Genomic DNA, 23,317 nt, shown 5'->3' with positions numbered 1-23,317 from the left:
TCTTGGCTCSAAGCTGCCTGAAGGATCCAACCAAAGATTCCTCTTTTGCWCCCACCTTATAAAGGGTTTATCCACCTTTTGGTGCGTTTACATTGGCTAGCTTTGTTGCTGTGCCTCTCATTGGCTGACTGCTTGGACAGATGATCYCATATCCATCACCTTGGAGACCTCATGACCTGATGTCTGTTCTAATGTCCCCGAGTTGCTCAACAGTTCCTCCTACCTCTGTTTCCTGCCCAACCTTTTCTTAGGAAAGTCAAAGTTTAGCAATAAGGCCTTGGTCAYCTCTGCTGTCCTATCAGTTCGTCTTTTCCCCTGACCTTTCACCTCCCATCTACCTCCAACACAACATCAGTGATCTTTAATTACAGTTTCACATTTTACACCATTTCAAGTTCAATGTCAAAATCACATTTATAACCTTTTAGTTTCTCTGTTTTAAGATTCATTTATAATATTATAATAACCATAACTTATTAATCACTCYTATTATAATCATAATGTGAGTTATTACAGACATTTCTGAAAAGAAACCAAGAATATCCATTATTCTAATTATTTGATACCAAGTTACAGTTATGTTTCATCTTTAAACATTAAAGTACTTYSACAAGTGTAAGAGTAAGTTCAAATATTCTTATAATCAAACCAACATCAACCGCTGGTTAAACCAATATTAATTATTGGCCTAATTATAAGTTATTATTATTAATGTAAGTTTTTCACTCTGGGTTTTATCAAATTACTCAAAATGTTTAGATTTTATTCTTTAAAAACCTTTAATGCTTTAAAATAAGGAATGGTCTGAACTATTTTATACTCATTCAGGCTGGAAACTTCCTCTTTATTAAGGAAACCAGCTCTTCCTGCTCCATGACTCTCTTTCTGCCTGACTATGATTTTTTATGATTAAATAGAAAAAAGAAGAATCTAAGCAAAGTTTTCAGGACACAATAACAACACACACAACCAGATTAATTTTATTACCGTCTGACTCTACTGTTGGGTCTTGATGTCACCTGTGTAATTAATTTTAAAGTCATTTTATTTATTATTACTATTAAACTAAAATCTCCAGCATGGGGAAGTGGGATGAGCTCGACTTTTCTCGACAATAGGAAGTCAAGTTTTGCTGTACATGACCACAATGAAACTGAATGAAATGATGAAGCTGTCAAAAACCCAGTTTTGCTGCCTAGAAGCAAAATATAGTCAAACAAAAATGTAACGTCATCATCATCAGAGTATAAATAAATACTTTGTTACTGCTGTTATATGCTTGAAAATCTTTATCAATCAGTGTGCAAAAACTTTCCAAATTGCTCTATTACATCAACGCTCATTCAAGCAGAATATTTATGTTTATATCAGATACTTTAGCCATGCTTTGTGTGCTGAAAGCACCATGAAAATCCCAAAAACTGTTCACCAAAAGCAGAACAAATCCAAACAGATCCTACTTCAAAAAAATGTTATTACAGATTAGGGTTTAACCCGGCATGGCCCGCTCTACTACCTGGGTTACTGGTTCTTATAAAGTCTTAAAGTCTATCTTCTTAATGCTGAAGATAATTAGAACCATAGACATAAAAACGTAAACGGCTCATTGAGCAGGCTGGCCCATGCTGGGATATGGCACAGCATTCGCCATTTTGGATATGGTGTATCTGCCAGTAGGCTAATACAAGTAAATTGACCGAACTTGATAAAGGGCCGTTCAACCAAGTATTTTACATTAATACCGGTCAGTGACACATTCTCTCACACACCCTAACTTATTGGGGAATCAAAGAAAGCACTAATGGCAGTGTTCCTAACATTTTGATGCAATTATTTAATTGTTTTGGGGGCTTTCTGAATACAGAGCATGTTTACATTTGATACAACTGATTCTAATATGTTGTTTTTATATTGTCATTGATGAACACACACACCTTGAGGGGTGTATTCATGAACATATTTACACAACTCCATAATTTTATGTGCATTTCTATGTTGCCATTTCAACAAATTAAGTTTTTGGGGGTATTTTATTGTAAAGTCAATGAACTTTGATAAATCAGCTACATATTTTTCTTATTATTTTCAGGAAAAACAACTTTTGTTACAGTATAATATTCTAACTCTGCTACGAACATTTTAAACAACGTGTGAGATTAGACACTTCTGGGCAATTTAGTTATATAGGAAATATTTCCTGGTTGTTTAGAGGCTAGTTTCTGTCCACAAGATCAAGGAATTCTGCTTGTAAAATTACATTATTTTCTTTCATCCTTACCTGTGAAAGGTAATGCCAATGGATCTGGTTGGTGCTGTAAAACGGTTGAAACAAGGCCACACAGCACATGAATTGGGACCTCTGATCGCTCCACTGCCACATTCAAGATGGTAATGACTCAACGTTCAATGAGGCGTCTAATCATGTGTGTGATTAGAACCACCTGCAGCCTGGATTGAGACCCGCTGTTCTCAAAGTGATCATGTTGACTGTCCAGAGCTGGAAAGAATTTGAAAGTTCTGTTTGAAAACTTAACCATGACCAGTGAAGGACAAATGGTGGTCTCCTGAGAAAAGGATATTCTTCAGCTGAGACCATGCTGAGTTCTGAAACAACCAGCTGATGTTTGGTCTGTTGGAAGTTAGTCTAATAACATGTTGAACTCTGACAGAGTTTTAGGCAAAGTCACTCTAATTTTAATGGAACCATTTCTTCTATCCATCCATGATGTGTTGGCATTCACCTACCACAGAACAGAGGAAAGAAGAAACAGTCACAATATAAAATGTAGAACTGGCTTACCTTTGGGGTTCTGCCATGTTTTGTGTGAAATATGTAATTCTAATTTAATGAGAAAACACTGGCAGGTTCTGTTTTTTATAGATTGCGTGTGAACAGTCAATCAGTGCAAGGGAAATGAATGACTACTGTATAAGCACTAGCTTATATAGTAGTATAATACCTATTTGAGATGCATACTTTTGAGGAATAATTTTGAGTTATCTTTCACAGAAAGGTCTCTGTGTCCCAGGGTTCCACTGAACTGTTGGCATATTGAAAATGTCATGTTGTGTGTCTGGGGATTTGATGGATACGTTTTGCAATATGCTTCCTCCTCTCCATGAGTTTCCTGCACAGTGTGGCAGGACGAGGTTGACACTGTTAACCATGATCTAAGTCAGTAAGGTTCGCTCACAGCTGGAGTTGAAAATTTAACTTAATGTTGACAATTACTGAGGCAGATATGAAGTGTGTCTTCAGGCAAGTTTTATTTGTTAGGATATTTAACTCATCAACAACCAATGACCTAAGGTTCAAATGGATCATAACCTTGAGGATGGTGACATCAGTGACCATGAACAGTACCGTAGATATTCTGGATAGAACTAGATAGATGCATAGAAAATGTCCATCAGATGAAAAGTTGTTTTAATTCATCCTGTGTCCATTTACTACAGTGTTTAGGTCAATGTTAGCATAGTTAGCTATGTCTAACAAAATAACAAAGACTGAAATGGAGAAATATTTTCAGTAACTGAAATGAATAAAAATGGTAATTAATGTGGAAAACTACAAGTGATTATGAATCTAATACAAACTGAAATTATATGCATAATATCTTTATTTTCATTTTTGTGGATCTCTGTCTTTCGAACTGATGTGAAATAGTTTCTTTTTCCTCACAAGTTTACATCAGCTGTCGGCAAATTACGGTACTCCATAAATGTTCTGGCAGCTCTTACCAGAAGAGTCCCACCCAGCTGATGGTGGGATAAAACACCATCAGTTGTTGTTCAACAATAATTGAATAGATTTTTTGAAAATGGTATATTCTGCTGAGCATTAATTATCTAATCGAAAACGACATAATCACAATATAATACTTTAACCTTTTTGAATTCTGCACCAAAAATTACCAAAATACTACTACTATCACTAATGCAAACTAAACTAAAGCTATAAAACTGAACAATATTTAACTAGTAATAACTAATAAAAACTTGCAAACATACTCTAAAAGCTAATTGAAACTAACTGAATCAGACAAACAAAAAGGATGCAATAAAACAAAACTATAATAAAAAGTACCAAACTATCATAACCCTGGTTCAGGTTAGAATTCCTGATTTTAATGTTTTATCTTTGCTACTAGCTATTCAATCATAATAGAGTAGCTTGAGTTGAGTTGAAAGTGTTTTTACACTTCAGAAGAGTTTTCCTTGCTGTTGGTCAGGGAGAGTCAGCTCTTTGTATCCAAAGCTCCCAGCTTTAAATAGTTTGCACCCAGAAAGCCTAGCAGAACCCCCTCTGATGACTCATGCTATTTAAAGCTGCTCTGAACATCAGTCACTGCTGCCATGGGAACCACCAAATAAATGATAAGATTTCCCCAACTCTGTAGCTGAGCACATGTTTCTGTTGTTAAGCAGAAAATGAAGAACTGTGTTAAAGGAGTCAGCAATCTATCGTTAAACTGCATGAAAACCACGTTTCCATGAACAGACACAGATCTGAGTTCTTCTCACAGTCTGATATAGCAGACTAAACCTTTTCTTTTTACTTTATATCCAAAGGACCTGAAGGGGTTAAATGCCAGAAGGTTACACACACTGACAGTGCTGCGTATGCTCCTAACTGGTTGGTTGACGCATGCTGATGTCATGACTTTATAAGCTTCTGATGGCTTCATGTACAGCAGTCATATGACGGCTCTATAGTTCAGTCAAGAGAAATGACCCAAATTACTGTTAAAGGCTTCTGGAAGCTTAAGTCAGAGAGTTTGAAGGCAATTCTACCAAATACTGAGGAAATAGATGGACATTTCTGGAACAAAAAGGAATAAAATGGCTGACATTCAGCAAATGAAAGTAATTTTTGTGATCATAACTAAAACTGTAGAAGTTTAATCTGATTTTATGTCAGTATATGTACATGTGTGTAACACTGTGTAACTCTAACCATGGTACTCTTTGTCATACAGGATTTGATCTCTCAGACGCTCTCGGACCAGGTGAGAGACTCTCTGTTTGAGCACATTGCTAATTTAGATGACTGAAAGCAGAATTATCAACTCTGCATATGCACTTTCATTCGTTTTAGACCCAACACCAGAAAAGCCCAAAGAGCAGCCAGGGTCTCCGAAGCAATCTGGAAGTGATGGTTTGTATCTCTGCATGCATCATCTCAGCCTCTTCATGCATTATTGCAGCCCAAACAGACCACATATATCTTCCTGTTACTGTTCATTACTCAATGTTATGATAAGGTTATGCTTTCTTCCTAGAGGAAGTGAAACGTTAAACCAGAGCAATGTTGAAGGAAACACCAGTTCTGTCTAACGTGTTACTGATGGTGTTGGAGTGGCTCTGTTACATTAGGTCTGATTTGTTCATCATTGTTTGGTTGAGGTATTGCATTTTAGGACAATTATTCCTTCTGGTTTTGGATGCTGTGCAGCTGAAAGGATTTTTTTTCAGTTGTTTTGGCGCATAATCATGGCAAAAAGTTATTGTTTTTAGTTTTGGATCAAATTGAATTCTGCCTTTAGCTTAGTCAGCTTCTCCCATTGGCCTGTGCAGCTACGTCACTTAATCAGACGAGGCACATGACAAACTCCAGTCAATAGTGTGTCAAGTTGCATTGTGGCTAGGTTTTTCAAGATTACGTCTCCTCAGTTTTTCCACAGATTTCTAAAGGACTATCAAAGAGTGTGAAATGACTTTGGACAGTGAGTGTGACCTGCTGTCTGTGTGTGAGAAGCTACAGAAGTAAAACTTCACAATACTGAGACACAGACTGGCATTTGTTCGGTGGTGAGGCAAGGAAACCACTACGATACCAGCTTCTTCCTTCTGCATGTTATGACCCAGATGTTGTCACACACAGGTTGCTATGACTACCCTTTCATAAACGAAACCACATGCACTCATGCAGCTGCAAAGTGTGAAGCGTCATGTTAGCAGTGAATCAAGGTTTCTGATTGGACAGAAGAATGATCAAATATGGCTGGATGTGGGTTTATTTTCCTGAACATGTGGAACCAATCATGCAGTGGCTGAGTTTGTTGAGCATGTTTTATTCAGAGTACAGCCTGAAGGTTTGAAACTGGACTTTGTTTTACCTGTATGCTCAGGTTGCATGAAGTGTGTTTTGCAGAATGACTGAAAGGCGTTTTGTGCTGCAGGGATAATCCGTTTCCATGTGAGACAGGTTGAGTGATCAAATAGAAAAATCCCTGCAATGTTAATACTTCTCCTGTCCTCAGGTGGGCTGAGCCTCTCCGATGCTGTTGGACCAGGTAAGACACAAATCTACTTTCCAGAAACTTTCCTAACGCCCGTCTAACTATGGATTCATTACCTCGAGCCATTTATTATGTCATTATTAATATTAGTTTTTAATTGTACAGATCCAACACCTGCTCCCAAAAAGCCAAGTTCTGGAGATTCTGGTAGGCTGGGGTTTCACACTTAAAGTGTGTAGAGAGCTGAAAGCTAAACTGGAACCAGGTTTTTCTTGTTTACATGTTGGCAAAGTGACCTGATGGGTGTGTGTCCTGCTGCAGGTGGCTTTGGGTTTGACCTGGAGGACGCTCTCAAACCAGGTAGGCCATGAGAAAATCCTTACACACCTGGAGCTTTCCCACATTTATAGATTCTTAGGGGAGAAAAGGGATCAGATAGACAATTTTTCACATTTAGGTTCACTACTGTACATCAAGGCAACTGATATACAAAATCAGTTCTCTTTGTCGCAGTTGCTGTACAAAAATCACATTAATTTGTTCTTGTCATGTTGTCTGCCTCTTCTTGTCTCAAGTGAACATTAATATTTGGAATAAAAGTGCTAGAACTGAATCCTTCTCCCAGAATCATTTCCTTCTGTGACAGACTTCCCTTCTCTAACTTCACAGACATGATGTCCTCTCTGTAATCAACATATTTTATTTTTATCTTGTGTTGTTTTAGTTCAACAGCTAGGTGTTAAACCATTGACCAATCACGTTACTTCATGGATGTCTGCAGTTCTGGACCATTCATCAGGAAAAACAGTCAATTAAAGCAACTTCCACTGATTGTTTTTTATTACGTTTGATGTCTCAACACTTTTGTTTTCAGAGTCTACCATTTCAACTTTATTTTATCACCTCATTTTGTAGGTACTATAGCACAATTGATACATAAAACAACTTTTAAAATATCTTTATTGGTCTAAACACAATTCTTAAAACGGATTAAATTCACGTTCTTGAGCTAAAAACAGAAATCCATGATTGTTATCTTCACATACACACGTCATTAAATAATGCCTTCCTTCCATGTGGTCACATGATGAAGGTTTTTCACAGTTTCCTAGAAACGAGAAGTGGCTCAACTTATCCAGTCATAAAAATGTCAAAGTATTCTTCATCCACTTCCACAGTGGGGCAGATATTTGGCTCTTCCTGTCATTGCTGGCTTATTCAGATCTTGATGACCGTTTGGTCTCTGTGTGCAGGCCCCACCAAGAAACCAAAGAACCCTGGGTACAATCCAAGCGGTGGAGGTGAGTGGACAGTAGATCCAGCTGCTGGTGTAGCAGCCTTATCGACTCACTGAGGCCCAGAACTAGAGCTGTGAAGCTGAGTTGACACAATGCAAAGACTAAAACACCAACATGAGCCTCGGAAACATGGATGTGTCCTGATATGTGGGAGGGAATTCAAACATGGACCTGAACTGCTCTGTTTTTCTTCCAGGAGGAGGAAGTTTTGATGATTCTGACCTAATGGATGTTAGCAAAGATGGTTACAAGCCTGATGATGGAGGACGCTCTGGAGGTAGGACCACATGAATGTCTACCATCTTTAGAAGCTGAAGCTGATGTACTGCTATGGTTTGAGGAGAGCAGAATCTCATGCTTCCAGTCTGGTTTCACCGTGTGGACTGACGGTCCAAGGTTGGAGATGAGTATTTCTGTGAGATTTGGTACCAACATTTGTGGCAGTGACACAACTGAAACCAGATTCTTACATATAAACTGAATAAAGAGACATAAACATATTTATTCTCTTCTCTTCCTGATATCTTGGCTGATTTTCTTTGACTTTTCTATCATGTGAAACAAGAAAGCAGTGTGTTTCAGGAAAGACCTTAAAATACATCCACAGATGTTCCTTCAATTAGCTCATATGTGTCAGTTAACCTATCAGAGGTTTGTGGAAGGAAACCCAAAAGGTTGAATCTGAGTACATACAGTTTAAGGGATAATTATCCCTGACAATGATTAAATGTATGTCAACGTTTGAATTTGAGGGAAGTTATGAACAGGACTATTAAAAATGTAGTAGCCATGTTTTCTGGTATTTAGCAAATATAAATAATTTTGGTAATTCCATTTAACCTAAAACAAGACAAATTAGGTTTGATTTAACTTTACACTGTGAGAAAAAATGTTTGTGTCTTTATTCAGTGTATACCTGCCTTCAAATGTAATCTCTAACAAATTGTACTTTGCTTCTTGTTATTCACATCACAATCAGTAAAAAAAAAACACCAAGTCCTTTTCTAGTTGAGTCCATTTGGTCCATTTCTCACTCACTCGTCATCATGTGTCAAATCATCATGACAACAGCCTGTTTTTCTTTAAACTTCTGTCATCTTCACTGGATTTTCTATAACAAACATAATTATGAGGGGGGAGGAAATGATTCATGGTTAATGTTGAATAGACTGTCTGAGGAGGAGCAAGCAAAAGCAAATGAGGTGGATTAGCAGTGCTTGCCAACAACTGATGTGTCATCCAGGAAATATGGAATATTTTCTCTGCTACCTGAAATGTTAACATGTCATGACAGTCATGAGACTGTCAGACAACAGTCCTCAGTCAGAGGCTTCTTCAGATTTGCTGCAAGACTGACTGATTCCTACTGGAAGGCCCTTTATTCACACATGAGCAAATATCTTTGAAGAGATTCAGGTGATATGAGTTGAACAACATTTGATATGTCTTTCTAAATAAGTAGTTTCTAGTTAATTAAGTCAAAGTTGTGACTCAGGGCTGAATACGACCCTAATCCTAACACTCCCCCACACTATTCAGATGTTCATTTGCTAAATATGTCGGACCTTGAATCATTTCCTTTCAGCGCTAAAGATCTGCACCTCTTTAGTTGGTCTGTCACATAAAACCCACTGAAGGATGGAATGTGAAAACTGGTGGTTCTTCTGCTTGAACTGGTCCATTCTAGAGAATCATGTAACAGAGTCCCACCTTTCTGGTTTGTGTGCTTGTTGGATTTTTCAGCATCATATTAAGTACATGCAATATTTTATTGTTGAAATATTCTTCCTGTCATATATAGTGTATGTTTATTTTCAAGCTAAACATGTGCTTTAAATCTTCCCATTTGAAAGTCCAAACCAATACATACATCCAGAACAATGTTTTTGATTTAGGATTCAGATGAAATAGTAGAAATGTCCCAAAAGGAAAACCTGATATTCCCATGATCCCAGTCATGGTGCTGCCCCTACCTTCCATATGCTGTTTGCCACTTCAGGTTCTCAGCACAAAATGCTGGAGAAGCCTTGATAGTTCTATTACTGCTAAGACATGAAAATAAGTCAATTCAAAAATACTTTATTGATCCCAAAGGGAAATCAAATGTTGTTGTAATTCATTAATTCAAAGTCTTCAAAGAGTTATTGCACATGATGATGGCTGTTGGCAGGACAGTTCTCTTGTAGCTGTCTGTGTCACAGCTACAAGAGGCCTCTGACTGAAGACACTCTGCCTTCCCAAGACAGTCTGATGAAGAGGATGATCAGGGCTGTTCATAACTTTCTTGATTTTATGAAGAACCCTTCTTTGTATAATCCTCTCCACAGGATCCACAGTCATCCCTAAAATAGAACCAGATCAGAACCAGAACAGAACCAGATCAGAACCAGCCTTCTTTATCAGGCTGTTGAGCATTTTTAGGTATCTGGTTCTGGTGCTGCTGCCCTAGCAGATGACGACAGAAGAGATGATTCTCTCAACACAGACTTCTAGAAGATCTGCAGCATCTGGCTGCAAACCTTGAAGGATCTTAGCTTCCTCCACAAGTCCAGTCTGCTCTGTTACTTCTTATATTATAGATGCTTCACTGTTGCATCTCCAGTCCAGCCTGTTTGTCCAGATAAACACCAAGATATTTCTATTCCTCAACCACCTCCACTTCTTCTCCCATGATGGAAACAGGGTTTATCTAATTCTGTTTCTCCTGAAGTTTTCAATCATCTCCTTTGTTTTGTTCACATTTAAGATTGTTTCCACACCGTGACACAAAGCGGTCCACCAGATCTCTGTATTCAGCCTCTTGTCCATCTCTGATACACTGCAGGGTCATCTTAGTATTATTATAGATGACAGAAGTCAGATTTGTGGTGGAAGTCTGAAGTCTGGAGAGTGAAAAGGAACATTGGGAGTGCAGTTGCTGACCACCTGCCACAGCAGATGGTGCTCCTGTGTTGCTGATCACCTGGCTGGACACACAGTCCTTAAGTCTTACAAACTGTGGTCTGATTGTGAGGTACTCATAGATCCAGGCAAAGTGAAAACTTTAGTTTTCTATAAAAAAAATAAAACGGCTTCATTTTTGCTTCTTCCATTCATGTAGAAGCTAAAAATCTCTAACCTGACAAACTTTACTTCTTCTTCTGCATCCAGGCCGTGCAATGGACTCTGGCTATGATGACCAAGGTAAGCTCCTGTGCTTTTGGTTTGGTTTCTACCACCGTTCTGCACATTGGAGATGTTAGTGCAGTTTAGTCTCTTGCTGTGACTCTGCTCTTTAGCTCTGATGCTATCAGCTGTAGCCGTCCTAAGTTTTGCTGAGATGACTGTGCAGGGATGTAAGTGTTGAAGATTAAAATTGAAGAGTGAGATGAGAAACTTTTAAGGCACTCTCTTTTACTTTGCTGCCAAGAGTCTACTTGGATCAATAATTCTCCAGAATGTGGTCTGTCTGCTGGAGAGCTCAGAAGATGGGTGACTTTTAGCATTTCACCATTTGGAAGCCATTGGCCTTTATCTGATTATACTGAGTTTTTTGATTAAGCCAATGTGTTCTTACCTATATTATGAGTATTATGGGTTGAACAACACAGACTGACTTGGTTTCTGATTTTTTTTTTCACAGGTGGAGCTGGTAACTCTCAAGGTAAACCTCTTCTATAAAATGAGCTGTAAACTGATCAAAGCAGCATCTAGAAAGAGGAACCACTTATTGGAACATTTTTTTGTAATTTTTTTCATAAAGAGCCCAGATAAAATCTATGCTTCTTAAACTTCTGCAAAGGTTTAAGAACTTCTTTTTTTTAAGGTTTTATTGCCTCTAGTGGCCTTTATTTGATAGTGAATTGACAGGAAAATAGGTAATGAGAGAGGGGGGAAGACGTGGGACCAAGGTCACCAGGCCGGGAATCAAACCTGCGACAGCCGCGTTGAGGACTAAGGCCTCCTTTTGTGGGCTGTGCTTAACCCCTGCACCACCACAGCACTCAAGTTTAAGAACTTCTTAAACTTCTGCATTAAATTGGTGTATTTTCTCTGATTTTAGGTGACACATCATCACAAAATAGAACAGAACAGTTAGCAGAAATTAGTTTTCAACATAGAATATGTTGCATGTAGATGTTCATTCAGTGTCTTCCACTCTGAGACCCCTAAATATAGAGTAGAGATGTACCAATCAGGTTTATTCCTGCCGATACCAATTCCGATCACCCATGAGGGCCAATCACCGATACCGATCACCAATACTGATACCGATCACATAATTATTATTATTTTTTATCATAAACACTACCGGTTACATTATGTAGAAAAAGGAACCATGAATTCACCTTAATTTAGACAAAAACTTGTTTTTAATAACTTTTTCTAAACAAAACAGGCATTCTGCAAATTGTACTGCTATCGGTGATACTATTTTTAACAGACTGAAAACATATGAAGAGGCTAAATAATGCAAAGAGCCAAAATAAAACCTCTCAACATTGCCAAAAAAATTCAAGTATAAAACTTAACATTCAAAGGCAAATACAGGTTCCATTACAATAAACAATCCTGAGTTACTGAATGAAAACTTCCTGATAGCATGGCGGCTAGCTGATTACTGCTAGTTCTGATTGGCTGTTTCTGACTGAGCTGATTAATTATGCAGAGCAGGGAGGAGATCGATTATTTTTTTAGAGATTATCTGTCTCATGTTAGGACAGCGAAAGTTTTAATCCGTATGTAAAATGTATTTTTTTAAGTTAGATGCTGCAGCTTTAAACAGAGGTTTGGTGTGAGAGTCACTACCAGGTGGAGCAGAAGCGGCGCTCCGTCTGTGAAATATTACTACCTGTAGCGTAGCAGCGGTTCAACAGCGAGAGCAGAACCAGCGTCTTACATCGCAGCTCCAAGACTTAAATAATTTTGCGGGTTATTTGTTTAGCTTTTTGACCGTCATGCTAATCCAGGTGAGTGTTTGTAGCTGTGCGCTGCTTTACCTGCTATCTGATCCTCCATGTCTTTTTTACTGCAGTGAGCCTCGATGTAGTCAAACTCCGTCAAGTATAACATTGTTTTTATGTCGTATTAGCTTCGTCGTGTTGATGCATTTTGACCTGCTTCAATTTTCCGCCGCAACACGCAAACTTCCCCATTCACTCAGTGCGTTATAGTTCCACATCGCTTAGGATTTGTTGCTGCGCGTTTGCGCAGTGTGAAGGAAAGAGGAGACCAGCTGCACAGGCAGGCTGAGAAATGAGATGCAGGTGATCGGTTTGTGTGATCGGCAACAAGAGACCGTGATCACCGATCACCGATCATACACTTTTTCATGGAAATCGGCCGATTATTATCGGTGGCTGATCGATCGGCAAACCTCTAAATCCACTAATCTAGCTTAGGAAGTTTTGCAGGAACTCTTGTTTAAACTCTTCAGAACTACCTAAACTTTTATTTATTCAAAAGAGAAATTAAATGTAACTCATATCAGCCAAGTATTTTCAAAGAGTCGTTATGGATCCTGATGCTCTTTAAATCTCTGGGCATATTGGTAGGTAAATGTAGGAGTAGTGAATCCACCATCTGATTGTGGTCCTGCTCTGTTCATATGAAGCCAGCGTGAGGGTGTGAATACTTTCATCAGGCTGTGTATTTACTGAAACTCATACTTCTCTTTCCTAAACTCACCGAGTCTATAACAAACTTGGTCTTTTTATTTTCCCCAAGTCTTGATCAGCTCCAGCAGAGGCTGCTGCGTTTACATGTGCAACCTGCAGCACAACATTATGTGCTGGAAAATTGAAATCAGTGCATCGTCATGGTGATTGGAGCGTGCAGCCGAGAGCTCCTTCTTCCTGCCTTAGTGTGTGTAAACTCTCTTTGGGCACCTTGATGGTTTCCTGTTGGATCAGTGTTTTCTGGAGTGTTTTTTTGGGAACTTCTTGCTTCTCCTCCAACAGAATCTATTTAACAGCTGATTGTTTTCCTCACTCACCCAGAACAACGTCCTCATAGCTTCCCTGTGAAGGCTGAGCTGGAATCTTTGTGTACTAAGTCTGTTTGTCTGATTACAAGACAGTGAGTGTGAGTTGGAGGTTCCCACTTAGTTATATTTAGTTTTTCCTCCAGAGATGGAGGTGGTGTGAGGCTCAGTTCAGTTTGATGTTGCCAGCCCTGGTCTGGTTTGTCCTAGCTAAATCCCTGCTTCGATTGTGTGTCGTTGCAGATCCAGATCTTCTGTGGGGCCAAATCCTGAAGATGCTAAATGCTAACATGCCAGAGGAATTCTTTATGTGGATGTCCAACTTAAAGAAAGTTTTAAACCCCCTGTTAGAGAGGGCGATGGAGCTCCTGCAGAATCTGCCCTGAGCATTAGTTAGAGCCACGCTGTTGGTTACAGAACCATCCCTGCTTAGTATTTGTAGTTGAAGCCAGATGTTCACATACAGCCAACAAAAAAGACAAACACATTTATTTTTCAGTTTGAAATTAAATCTGACCAAACTTCTCTTGCTGCAGCTTAGTTAGAATTAACAGAATTATTTGCTAATTATTTCTATTTGCTAAGTGCCAGAAAACTTGGTGAGAACATTTTTTAGAGATTTTTTTTCAAACTCAAAAGTAACATACATTTTTATGGTCAGCATTGGGGTTTTTTAAACTCCAGCAACATGTTGTGAGTTTGTGGGAGGATACGGAAACGTTTGACTCAAATCGGACATTTTAAAAGACTTGATGCTAAACAAATAATTTAATTTGAGGAGTTAAAAATTCTCTAAAAAATGTATCATTAAGTTTTTTGGCAGTTAGCAAATGGAAATAATTATGCTGATGCTAACTGGACATAAAACAAGAAAAGTTTGGTCAGACTAAACTTCAGACAATGATAAAAAAAGGTGATGCATCTGGTTTCAGCTTGGCTGCACTTTTCTGTTGGGTTGTTTTCTGGTCCTGTGGGCTGAAAATGAGAAGTTTCTCTCAAAAGGGGTTTTCCTACTACAATAAGCTATGTGAGCATACAATAGATATTTTCCCATCTGACCACTGGGATTTGGACTGTGGGACCGCCCTCTACTTTACTGCCACTTTCACATATTTTTAGCTCTTTCTTTATAGGAAGGATGTTCTGTAAAAAAACAATCCTGATGATTTGGTGGGATTCAGACTTTGTTGCATGTTTTTTTGTTTACTTTGTTCTGAAAATAAACTAACCACTACTTGTGGTGTTAAATATGGTTATTAATGTATCAGGGTTTTGTTTTGATTTCCAGCCTTTGCAGAACTGATTTTAGCTCATTTATATTTCCAGAGTGAAATGTGAGACAGCTGCTGATTCAGCAGAACCTTAAGCCCAGCAGCCAGGTCTCTTTGTTAAGTCAGAACTTTTTTTTTCCATAACTGTAAGTTCAGTCCTACAAATGAAACTAGCTGCTGTTAAGATCCATTAATAAGCTTTTATGTTGCTGCTCCTTCCTGTGGCTTCTAAATGCAGAGGTTGTCTGGTGAAAACTTTACATGTGGTTGTGTTTGTTTCCTTTACGTGTTCTTCTGTCATGGCTTCATGACTGAAATGCCCCATTTCTGCCCATCTGTTGTCTCACCTTGGATCCCTGTAAGTTGCAGCCTGAGCTCACATTCCCCTCAAGGAGACTGGTTCCAGAACCAGAGCCATGCGTCGAGGTGAGTCCGACTATTTCTAGCCGGAACCTCTCAGCCTCRCACAYTAGCTCCGGTTCCTTCCCCACCAGAGAGGCGACGTTCCACGTCCCAAGAGCCAGATTCTGCAGCCGAGGATCAGACCGTCAGGGTCCCCTCCCTCGGCTGCTGCCCATAGCACATTATCTTTCACATATTTTTTAAAACTGTCATTATGTTGTGACAGTATGTTATGAGAGGTCATCTGTGAAAAATCTATTCCCTCTGGCTTCTCCCAGTCAGTGGCAGGAGAGTTTTAGTGCTGTCAATCACAATCTCATGTGGTGCTGCCCATCCTTCCTCCCTCCCCCTTGATTTGTGCCGTGCTGCAGCTAGCATAGCACAGAGCTGTGCAGATTCAAACAGTGAATGCTCAGTTTAGTTAGCATAGCTACTAATGACAGTAGATAAACGGTTTCTTGTAATAATAAGTTGCTTCTCCACCATTAGCACATTTAGTAGTGAGTGAATGAGGCTAGTTGACAGCACTAAGACCCTCCTCCTGGTTCTGATTGGTTGTTCTGGTCAGAACGGTGCATTACTTTAACCAGTAATAGTAATTCAGGAAGGAGGTGGAGGAGATTGATTGTTTTCACAGATTATCTGTCTCATAACAAACTGCTACATGGTGACAGCTTTAACAATTATGGAGAAAACATATTTTTTATTAAAGTTATGTACTGCAGCTTGAATAAAATGCAACTACACAGCATTTTTTAGAAGTCTGGATTGCTCTATGTGTATTTTGCACGTTGCTTTTGACTGTTGCTCATGGAGACATTTCAGTATCCAAAACTAATAGAACAAATTTAAGCAACCTACTTGCATACTGGATGTGGACTGTTGGATGTTCATGAGCAGTAAATATTGTGCTAATTATCAGTATTGAACCAAAGAAAGCAAGGCAGATGCAGCCTTTAAAATTTTGACGCTTTTTATGGGTCAAATAGACTCAAACAATTGTAACAGCAGCTGCGTGGGGGTCCAAATAAATTATTTGTCAGGGGGCCCAAGATTCCTGGTGGTGCCCCTGCTTCTGACGTAGGACAGTATCCCCACAGCATGATACCACTGCCAACTTTTTCCATTGTGAGGAGACTGTTTTGAGGGTGAACATTTTTCACCACACAAAGCAATATATTCAGGCCAAAAAGATCAAACTGTCTGTCTTGGCTGCTTCCCTGATAGATGCTGTCAGTAGCTGTATTCCTATTATAAAACCTTGTCTAAAAATACACAATTTTGCAATTGCGGTGTTCCCATTAAATAAGAAAATAATTAAAATTCCATGTGAATAAGTTTGGTCACACAATAAGTCATTACAAAAAAAACTTTGAAGGGAATTTGAATACGATTACATGCCACAATGATCAGATATTTGGGAAATAGCTTCACAGAGATGCAGATGAAATCCTGAAAGCTTCCAGTCGACTCTTGTTGGAACCGGACTGAATGTAACAAAGTGAAGGAATGCGAATATGCTTGGATATGGCTGTAAACGGAACAAGGTTAACGCAATTTCCTGTCTAAGGGTTTTTGTTGACAAAGTAGCAGCAACAATTACTGCAGATTTCCTATCACTACGGAGATGTGAAAAGATAAGGTGCTAACATTAGAGAGCGCCATTCTGCAGCTGGGAGGGAGCAGCTTTAGTCAAGTTCTGCACAAGATCCAGAATCAGACAGAACCCGTTCAGGCGCTCTGTTTGTGTGGGAATCTGGAGTTTATGCTGAGAGCAAATGCCGAAGGTTCCTCAGCAGTAAGTCATTCTGTGAGCTGAAATCTGCTCTGCTTTTCATGTGAGGACGACGCCCTTTTTTTAGCAGAGAATCATCACAAGACATGCATGACTCATGAGTGAGTCAATGCCCTGCAGCCTGGGACTGTCCACTTCCTGTTTTTAGTATTATATTTACTTCCCTCTTGTGGATAACATGAGTCACTGCAAAATTAAACCCTCAAAAGAAAACGTTCAGTTGTGAAACCATTATTTTATGCCACTTTTTCAATGAAATAAAGAAGGTGAATACAATTTCTATTATGCTAACTCAGTTTTTTCAGTCCTTATTAAAGCAAAAAAGAATAAATTATATCAAATTGTTCTAAAATGAATGTAATCTTAACCAAATATTTTGTGTGTTGTCTCTGCTGCAGGAGGTTCTGGACCGCTTGCAGGAATCATTAGTGCTGTAGGCGTCGCTCTGGTGGGAGCTGCGTCCAGTTACTTTGCTTATCAGAAGAAGAAGCTCTGCTTCAAGCTGCAGGGAGGTCAGTGGTGTTTCCTCTGAACAGTCACACATGGTGGAAACAGGAACGCAGTGACATCCTGGTTCTAATCAGACTTTGACTTGTTCAGGTGCAGATCCAGAGAAAGGTCAGCGAGGAGGTCAGTCTAACCCAGGAGACAACCAGAGTGAGTAACTGTGGATTCACATATTGTCAAGAACTTCTAATGTATCACATAGAGTAGATTTGGTTCTAGAGTTTATGTAGTGGTTTCTACCCACAAACACTCACCTTCAATGATACATTATCCTGAAGGTCGAAGGTTATATTTCATAAAAGGTTTATATTTCATAAAGCAACCAGTCTGCTTTATGCCAAAGGCAACCCTGATTTAATGAAGTCAGTCACATTTTTAGGAAAATATGCTTTTTGAAGGGCAAAAATGACCCAGGCACATAAAGGCAACCAGCTTTGTTTGGTTTGCCAAGGCAGGACCTGTGAAATAAACATAAATTTAAAAAATGATTTATTTAAAATCAAATAATTACATATAATCTATGATTATTTTAATAACTACTGTAAATTCTACCCTTTAGTGATTAATTATGTAAAGAAACAAAAGAGGAAGCTGTTTGAGAAAAACATTTCCATGACTGGGGATGACAGTACAAAAGACAATCTGTACCTTGTTCTGGGTTCCCAAGACAAAACCAACAAAAATTCATCCCATCATAGCTGAGAAAACAAAATCACTCATCTACACAAAAATCAAACACTACTCAACTTTCTGACTGGCCATAGAAATAGGAAAGAATTTAGTCAAAGGAAACTCCCCATTTAAACACTAACATGCAAAACATGCAAAAGTTTAAATGTCAATATCAATCAATCAAACACGTTTATTGTTATAGTATATTTCAGAAAGTGCTTTAAAAATACAAAAATAAAATGTCATACAAACAATATACATTCAACAACTAAGGAGCCAGAAACAAACATTACATTTCGATGAGGGCCATCATCAAAATCATCAATACACTTCAAATATTCTGGTCAATGTTCCATTTATTATGGTTCAAAAGCAGCTGAACCGCTGGGCTCCAGGCAGCCATGTCACAGAAAAATGCCCAGGGGAAAAAGTGAAGCAGTTTTTGGATCACTGAAGCTTTCCTGTAGTTCACTGAGGAGGAGGAAGTGGTTCCAGGTGAGACAGCAGGCCTGCAAACAAAGAGGAGCAAAGGTGGTCCTCCAATATGAGGCCCCCTACTGGTCAGTGGACAGAACAACACTGATTGGAGTCAGAGTTTGGGCTCTTTCCTGAAGGGCTTTTGATCCAAACTATTGACGTGGTCTGTGACATTTGTAGTTTGGCTGACAGGAAAAATCTCCTCACTGATGTGTGAAGTGGACCTGAAGGACATTTAGTGACTCCATGTTGGACATGTCCATGTCCACAACCCAATTTTGTACAAGAATTTTTGCTGCTTTTATAGAAACCAACTGTAGCAGATATGTTTATGGATTCTTATTCATATCTTGTCTTGTCAGTTTGAATCAGCATTTATATAACCTAAACCCATGAGGCCTAACCAGCCAATCAGAGATTATCTTTGGAAACATTGCATTAGACAGTCAATAAGAAAAACTAAATATTACTTTTTTTATTTCAAATAGTTAAATAAGATGCATTGTGGGAGGAGTTTCCTGTTTTTTATTGAGGAAAAGACTGCACTGTAAAGGACATGTTGATCCAAAAATAACTTTTGCTCTTTAGCATAACAAGGCTAAAAGTTTTAGTTTTTTTTTATCAGACTCTAATCTGGTTTATTATTGTGTTTGTGTGGCAGTTATTAGATCTATGCCTTTTTTTGTTTTGTGTGTTCTACTTGAACTTTTCAAAGTTCTGTTACAATACTAAAAATTCCACCTGTGAAAAGAAATCTGCCTTGACACCAATGGCAAGAACCTGGAGGAAACGAACTGACTCATCGTGTTGTGAACGATATGGATTGAGTAAAATAGAAAACACAGTTTGAGTGCGAGCAGCCTGACACCTACTGGTGATCAGTAGGTGTCAGGATTGTCCTTTGTGATTCTTTTTTCTTTTTGTTTTTTGCTTTTCAGTTTTTAGCAACCTGCTCCGGAACAACTAGATCCTGAACCAGAACTTGATCCGACTTTTCAGCCAAGAGCCTTAAGACGTCTTTGGTACAGAAAAGAGCCACAAGTTCCACCAACACATGCAGAAGAAAATGACAACCAGCTTATCTTACTCTGAGCTTCAGCAACAGCCACAATGTCATTTTTGTAATGATTTCAGGGTTTTATGATGATGTGTTTTAACTTCATGTAACTCTTGTAAACTTCATTTTTCTCTTTTTCATGTTTGCTAAACTGTTGGTTTCATGTAATGAGTCACAGCAGGAAATCTGTTTGCTCCAGTATCTTCCATAAAAACCTTGTACCCATCAGGAAACGATGCTTGTGGCGTTGGCTTCTGTTTACTGTGGAGAATCGAATCTCACCTCCCAAATAATCCAGAGATGAGGAAAACAGAAGTAACCTCAGCCACTGTCCAGGTCAGAATCTTCTAGTTAGCCACTGAGCTGCTAGAAGAATTGGTCATCATTTGTAAAAAATAAAAAAATAAAATCCTTTTATATAGTTCAGAAATAAGCAACTCAGAACATTTATTATAATGGGAGTTCTGGGACAAACATGATGTGTGACTCGTTGAGATGTTTTTAGTTTTATAAGACACGGGTCATAAATGTTTGATGTAGCTGGGCGGGAATCCAGCTGAAGGAGATTTAATGTAAACTGATTGTTGTGCAACCAAGGGCTGAAAATATGTGTGAGACCTTTAGAAAAACATGGAGACCTGCAACAGAGCTTTGTGCTGTTTTACGGAAGCATTTAGCTGCTAAAGCTGGAATATAAATAAAGCTGCAGTATCTCCTTAAAACAAGAAACTTTCTGGTTATAATGAGAAATAAGTCTTATTCCTCAAAGTGTTGTTTCATTGTTACAACCTTGTATCTAAATGGCAAGAAACTTTCTTATGACAAAATGCTACTGCTGTATTTCCTAGCTGTAGCAGTTAATTACTTCTGAACTGTTTGAGATTACTAGCCCTAATTCTAATGCTGCACTCTACGTTTAGTTTAGTTTTTCTTTTCTAAACAGTTTCCTGATGGATTTTAAACACACCAAGCTCGACACATAGAGTAGCTGCTTGGTTAAGCTGACTAACTAGCTGCTAACATGTTGATAGCCAGACTAACTAGCAGCCAGTTAGCTAGTAACATCTTAGCTGCAACAAAGATATAATGCTAAAGGCCAATTTTAGGGGATTGTTTTGTTTTTTAGTTGAAAAATTAAGTACTGATACCTAAAAAATGATGTTTTTTATCTCACAGTTGGATATTTGTTTATTATGCCTTTGATATAAGATATAAATGCTTTAGCTTAGTCCTTTTTGGTTCTGCTGATTCATATAAAACATCGACGCACGCTGAACGCTTCTTTGTTGAATCTTATCACTTCTCTTTCCGTTGAGCCGTTGCTGTTATCTGTATTTGGTGCCTTTTGATTTGATAGCCCAGGACGTGTTGTTGCAGAACGTCTTCATTGTGAAATACAAAAACAAGCTGCAGCTCTATGTGCTGTAAATAATCCACTCCTTTAGATTTGAGTTCTATGACTTGTTCTGTCAGATATCAGTTTGAAGTGTGTTTTGTTATTTTAAACTTATGTCTGTTTTACCTACATTGACATTGTGCAGGTCTGTTACTGGAGTACTAAATGCATAATTTGTCATATGATTTCTGGTGTGTACATGTTTTTAATAAAGTGTTATTGTACACTATTTTGGTGTTGTTTACTTCTGTTAGTACAAGCCCAGGAATAACCCTAGTTGTTCTTTGATGAGATGATCTGTGGGCTTTAGCCAAAATGAAACTTTGGATCACCTCAATGGTTTACTGCCAAAATACTAAAAATATATTTAAGGGCTAGCCAGTAATTTTGTGATATCTTTTTACAGTGTCCTGCAGTGTAACTTGGACATTCTCATATTTTGTCACATTACAGCAAACCTTCATTTATTTTCTGGGAGTGATAGATCATCACAAAGTAATACATTGCTGTGAAGTAGAAGGAAAATAATACAAAAAAACATTTTTTTTGCTCTAATATTTTTTAAAAATATGGAATGGATTTGTATTATTCTGCTTTTACTCTAATGTCTGTAATGACAGTATGGCTGCAGTTGTTTTGTAAATGCTTTGTTGGAACATTAGTAAACCATGTGAGGAGAATCATCCGTTCTCCATGCTGAGTTCTCGATGTATGAGGCTAAAGAGTCTGAGTTGAATTCATGAGTTCCATGTATTAATACCAAAATACAGCTGGTCCTTTCTGACATGCTACCTTTAAGAGCTAACAGTCAAAATGGCATCCCACAAGAGGTTCCCATTCCCTTTGTCTCTCTGAGCTTCGCCCCAAAGAGGGCGTTACCTAGTGTGTCGTCCCTTACCCCAGCTCTCATTTGCATTTCCTAACATGTGATTTCCTTAAGGTTTAGCTGAGCAACTAGCTACAAGAGATAGAAGGAAAACACAGAATAATTTATTCTCAACACATGGTAGTGACAGCATCATGCTCTGGGGATAATATTCTTCAGCAGGTACAGTTCAGCGGATGAATGAAACTTAATACACAGGATTTGTTCTCATCTTGAAAGTCTAGAATTTGATTTCCATATTTTCCAGGTCCAATGTGTAAAAAAATAAATAAAGCATAAAAAGTTAGCTATTTTCTTCTTTTATTTCCTATCCAGTTATCAGAATGAGTTATCAGGGACTCATTTCTTTCTGACGTTGAGTTCCAATAATTATTCTGTAGATGAACTCAAACCTATTGTAGGATTCAATACAAAAATACCACACTTTTCCAATTTCAAACCTTTATTCCTGTCTGTTTTTTGTAGCTTCCTTATTTAAATCTGACAGAAGCATAATCAACAGAGAACCTAGGGAAAAAGCCACAATACATACAACACTGAAGAACTCACTAGAAGTCTTGTCTTATTGACTACAGTCATGGCCAAAAATGTTGAGAATGACACAAATATTATATTTTCACATGATCTGCTGCCCTCTGGTTTTCATGTGTGTATGTCTTCATCACATACAGAAATTCAATTGCAATCATATTATGAGTAACAAAAGTTTGTATTGACAGTTAGAATGAGTTAATGCAGCAAGTCAGTATTTGCAGTGTTGATCCCTCTTCTTCAGGACCTCTGCGATTCTCCCTGGCATGATCTCAATCACCTTCTGGACCAAATCCTGACTGATAGCCGTCCATTCTTGCACAATAAATGCTTGCATTTTGTCAGAATTCCTAGGTTTTTGTTTGTCCACCCGTCTCTTGATGATTGGGGAGTTTCCAGGCCATGGACCCAAAATCTCTGTTTTGTTCCCTCAGCCAGTTAGTTATCACCTTTGCTTTATGGCAAGGTGGCAAGAGTCTCCGCCTCACAGTGCATGCAGATGCACTCACACCTGCATGCTGCCATTCCTGAGCAAGCTCTGCACTGCTGGTAGCCTGATCCATCCCGCAGCTGAAACACTTTTAAGAGACGGTCCTGGCGCTTGCTGGTCTTTCTTGGGCGCCCTGGAGCCTTTTTGGCAACAATGGAGCCTCTCTCCTTGAAGTTCTTGATGATACGATAGATTGTTGACTGAGGTGAATCTTTCTAGCTGCGATACTCTTCCCTGTTAGGCCATTTTTGTGCAGTGCAATGATGACTGCATGTGTTTCTTTAGAGATAACCATGGTTCACAGAAGAGAAACAATGATGCCAAGCACCAG

The 23,317-nt window shown here is 38.6% G+C and overlaps 1 protein-coding gene across 1 annotated transcript in view; it reads left to right on the top strand.

Moving 5' to 3' along the window:
- Nucleotides 1-21,308, top strand: part of cd99 (CD99 molecule) — a 36,874-nt gene extending 15,566 nt beyond the window's left edge. Inside the window, exons 2-13 of the mRNA XM_008430376.2 lie at nucleotides 4,980-5,009; nucleotides 5,099-5,158; nucleotides 6,264-6,296; nucleotides 6,408-6,449; nucleotides 6,564-6,602; nucleotides 7,496-7,543; nucleotides 7,737-7,817; nucleotides 10,691-10,723; nucleotides 11,163-11,183; nucleotides 17,369-17,482; nucleotides 17,571-17,627; nucleotides 19,565-21,308. Coding sequence (XP_008428598.1) covers nucleotides 4,980-5,009; nucleotides 5,099-5,158; nucleotides 6,264-6,296; nucleotides 6,408-6,449; nucleotides 6,564-6,602; nucleotides 7,496-7,543; nucleotides 7,737-7,817; nucleotides 10,691-10,723; nucleotides 11,163-11,183; nucleotides 17,369-17,482; nucleotides 17,571-17,627; nucleotides 19,565-19,593 — 587 coding nt within the window. The 3' untranslated portion in view covers nucleotides 19,594-21,308. The remainder of the gene's footprint in view (nucleotides 1-4,979; nucleotides 5,010-5,098; nucleotides 5,159-6,263; nucleotides 6,297-6,407; nucleotides 6,450-6,563; nucleotides 6,603-7,495; nucleotides 7,544-7,736; nucleotides 7,818-10,690; nucleotides 10,724-11,162; nucleotides 11,184-17,368; nucleotides 17,483-17,570; nucleotides 17,628-19,564) is intronic.
- The last annotated feature ends 2,009 nt before the right edge of the window (nucleotides 21,309-23,317 follow it).

This window comes from Poecilia reticulata, linkage group LG2 (assembly GCF_000633615.1).
Source record: "Poecilia reticulata strain Guanapo linkage group LG2, Guppy_female_1.0+MT, whole genome shotgun sequence".
Lineage (NCBI taxonomy): Eukaryota > Metazoa > Chordata > Actinopteri > Cyprinodontiformes > Poeciliidae > Poecilia > Poecilia reticulata.
This window is presented reverse-complemented; position numbering and strand designations above follow the sequence as displayed.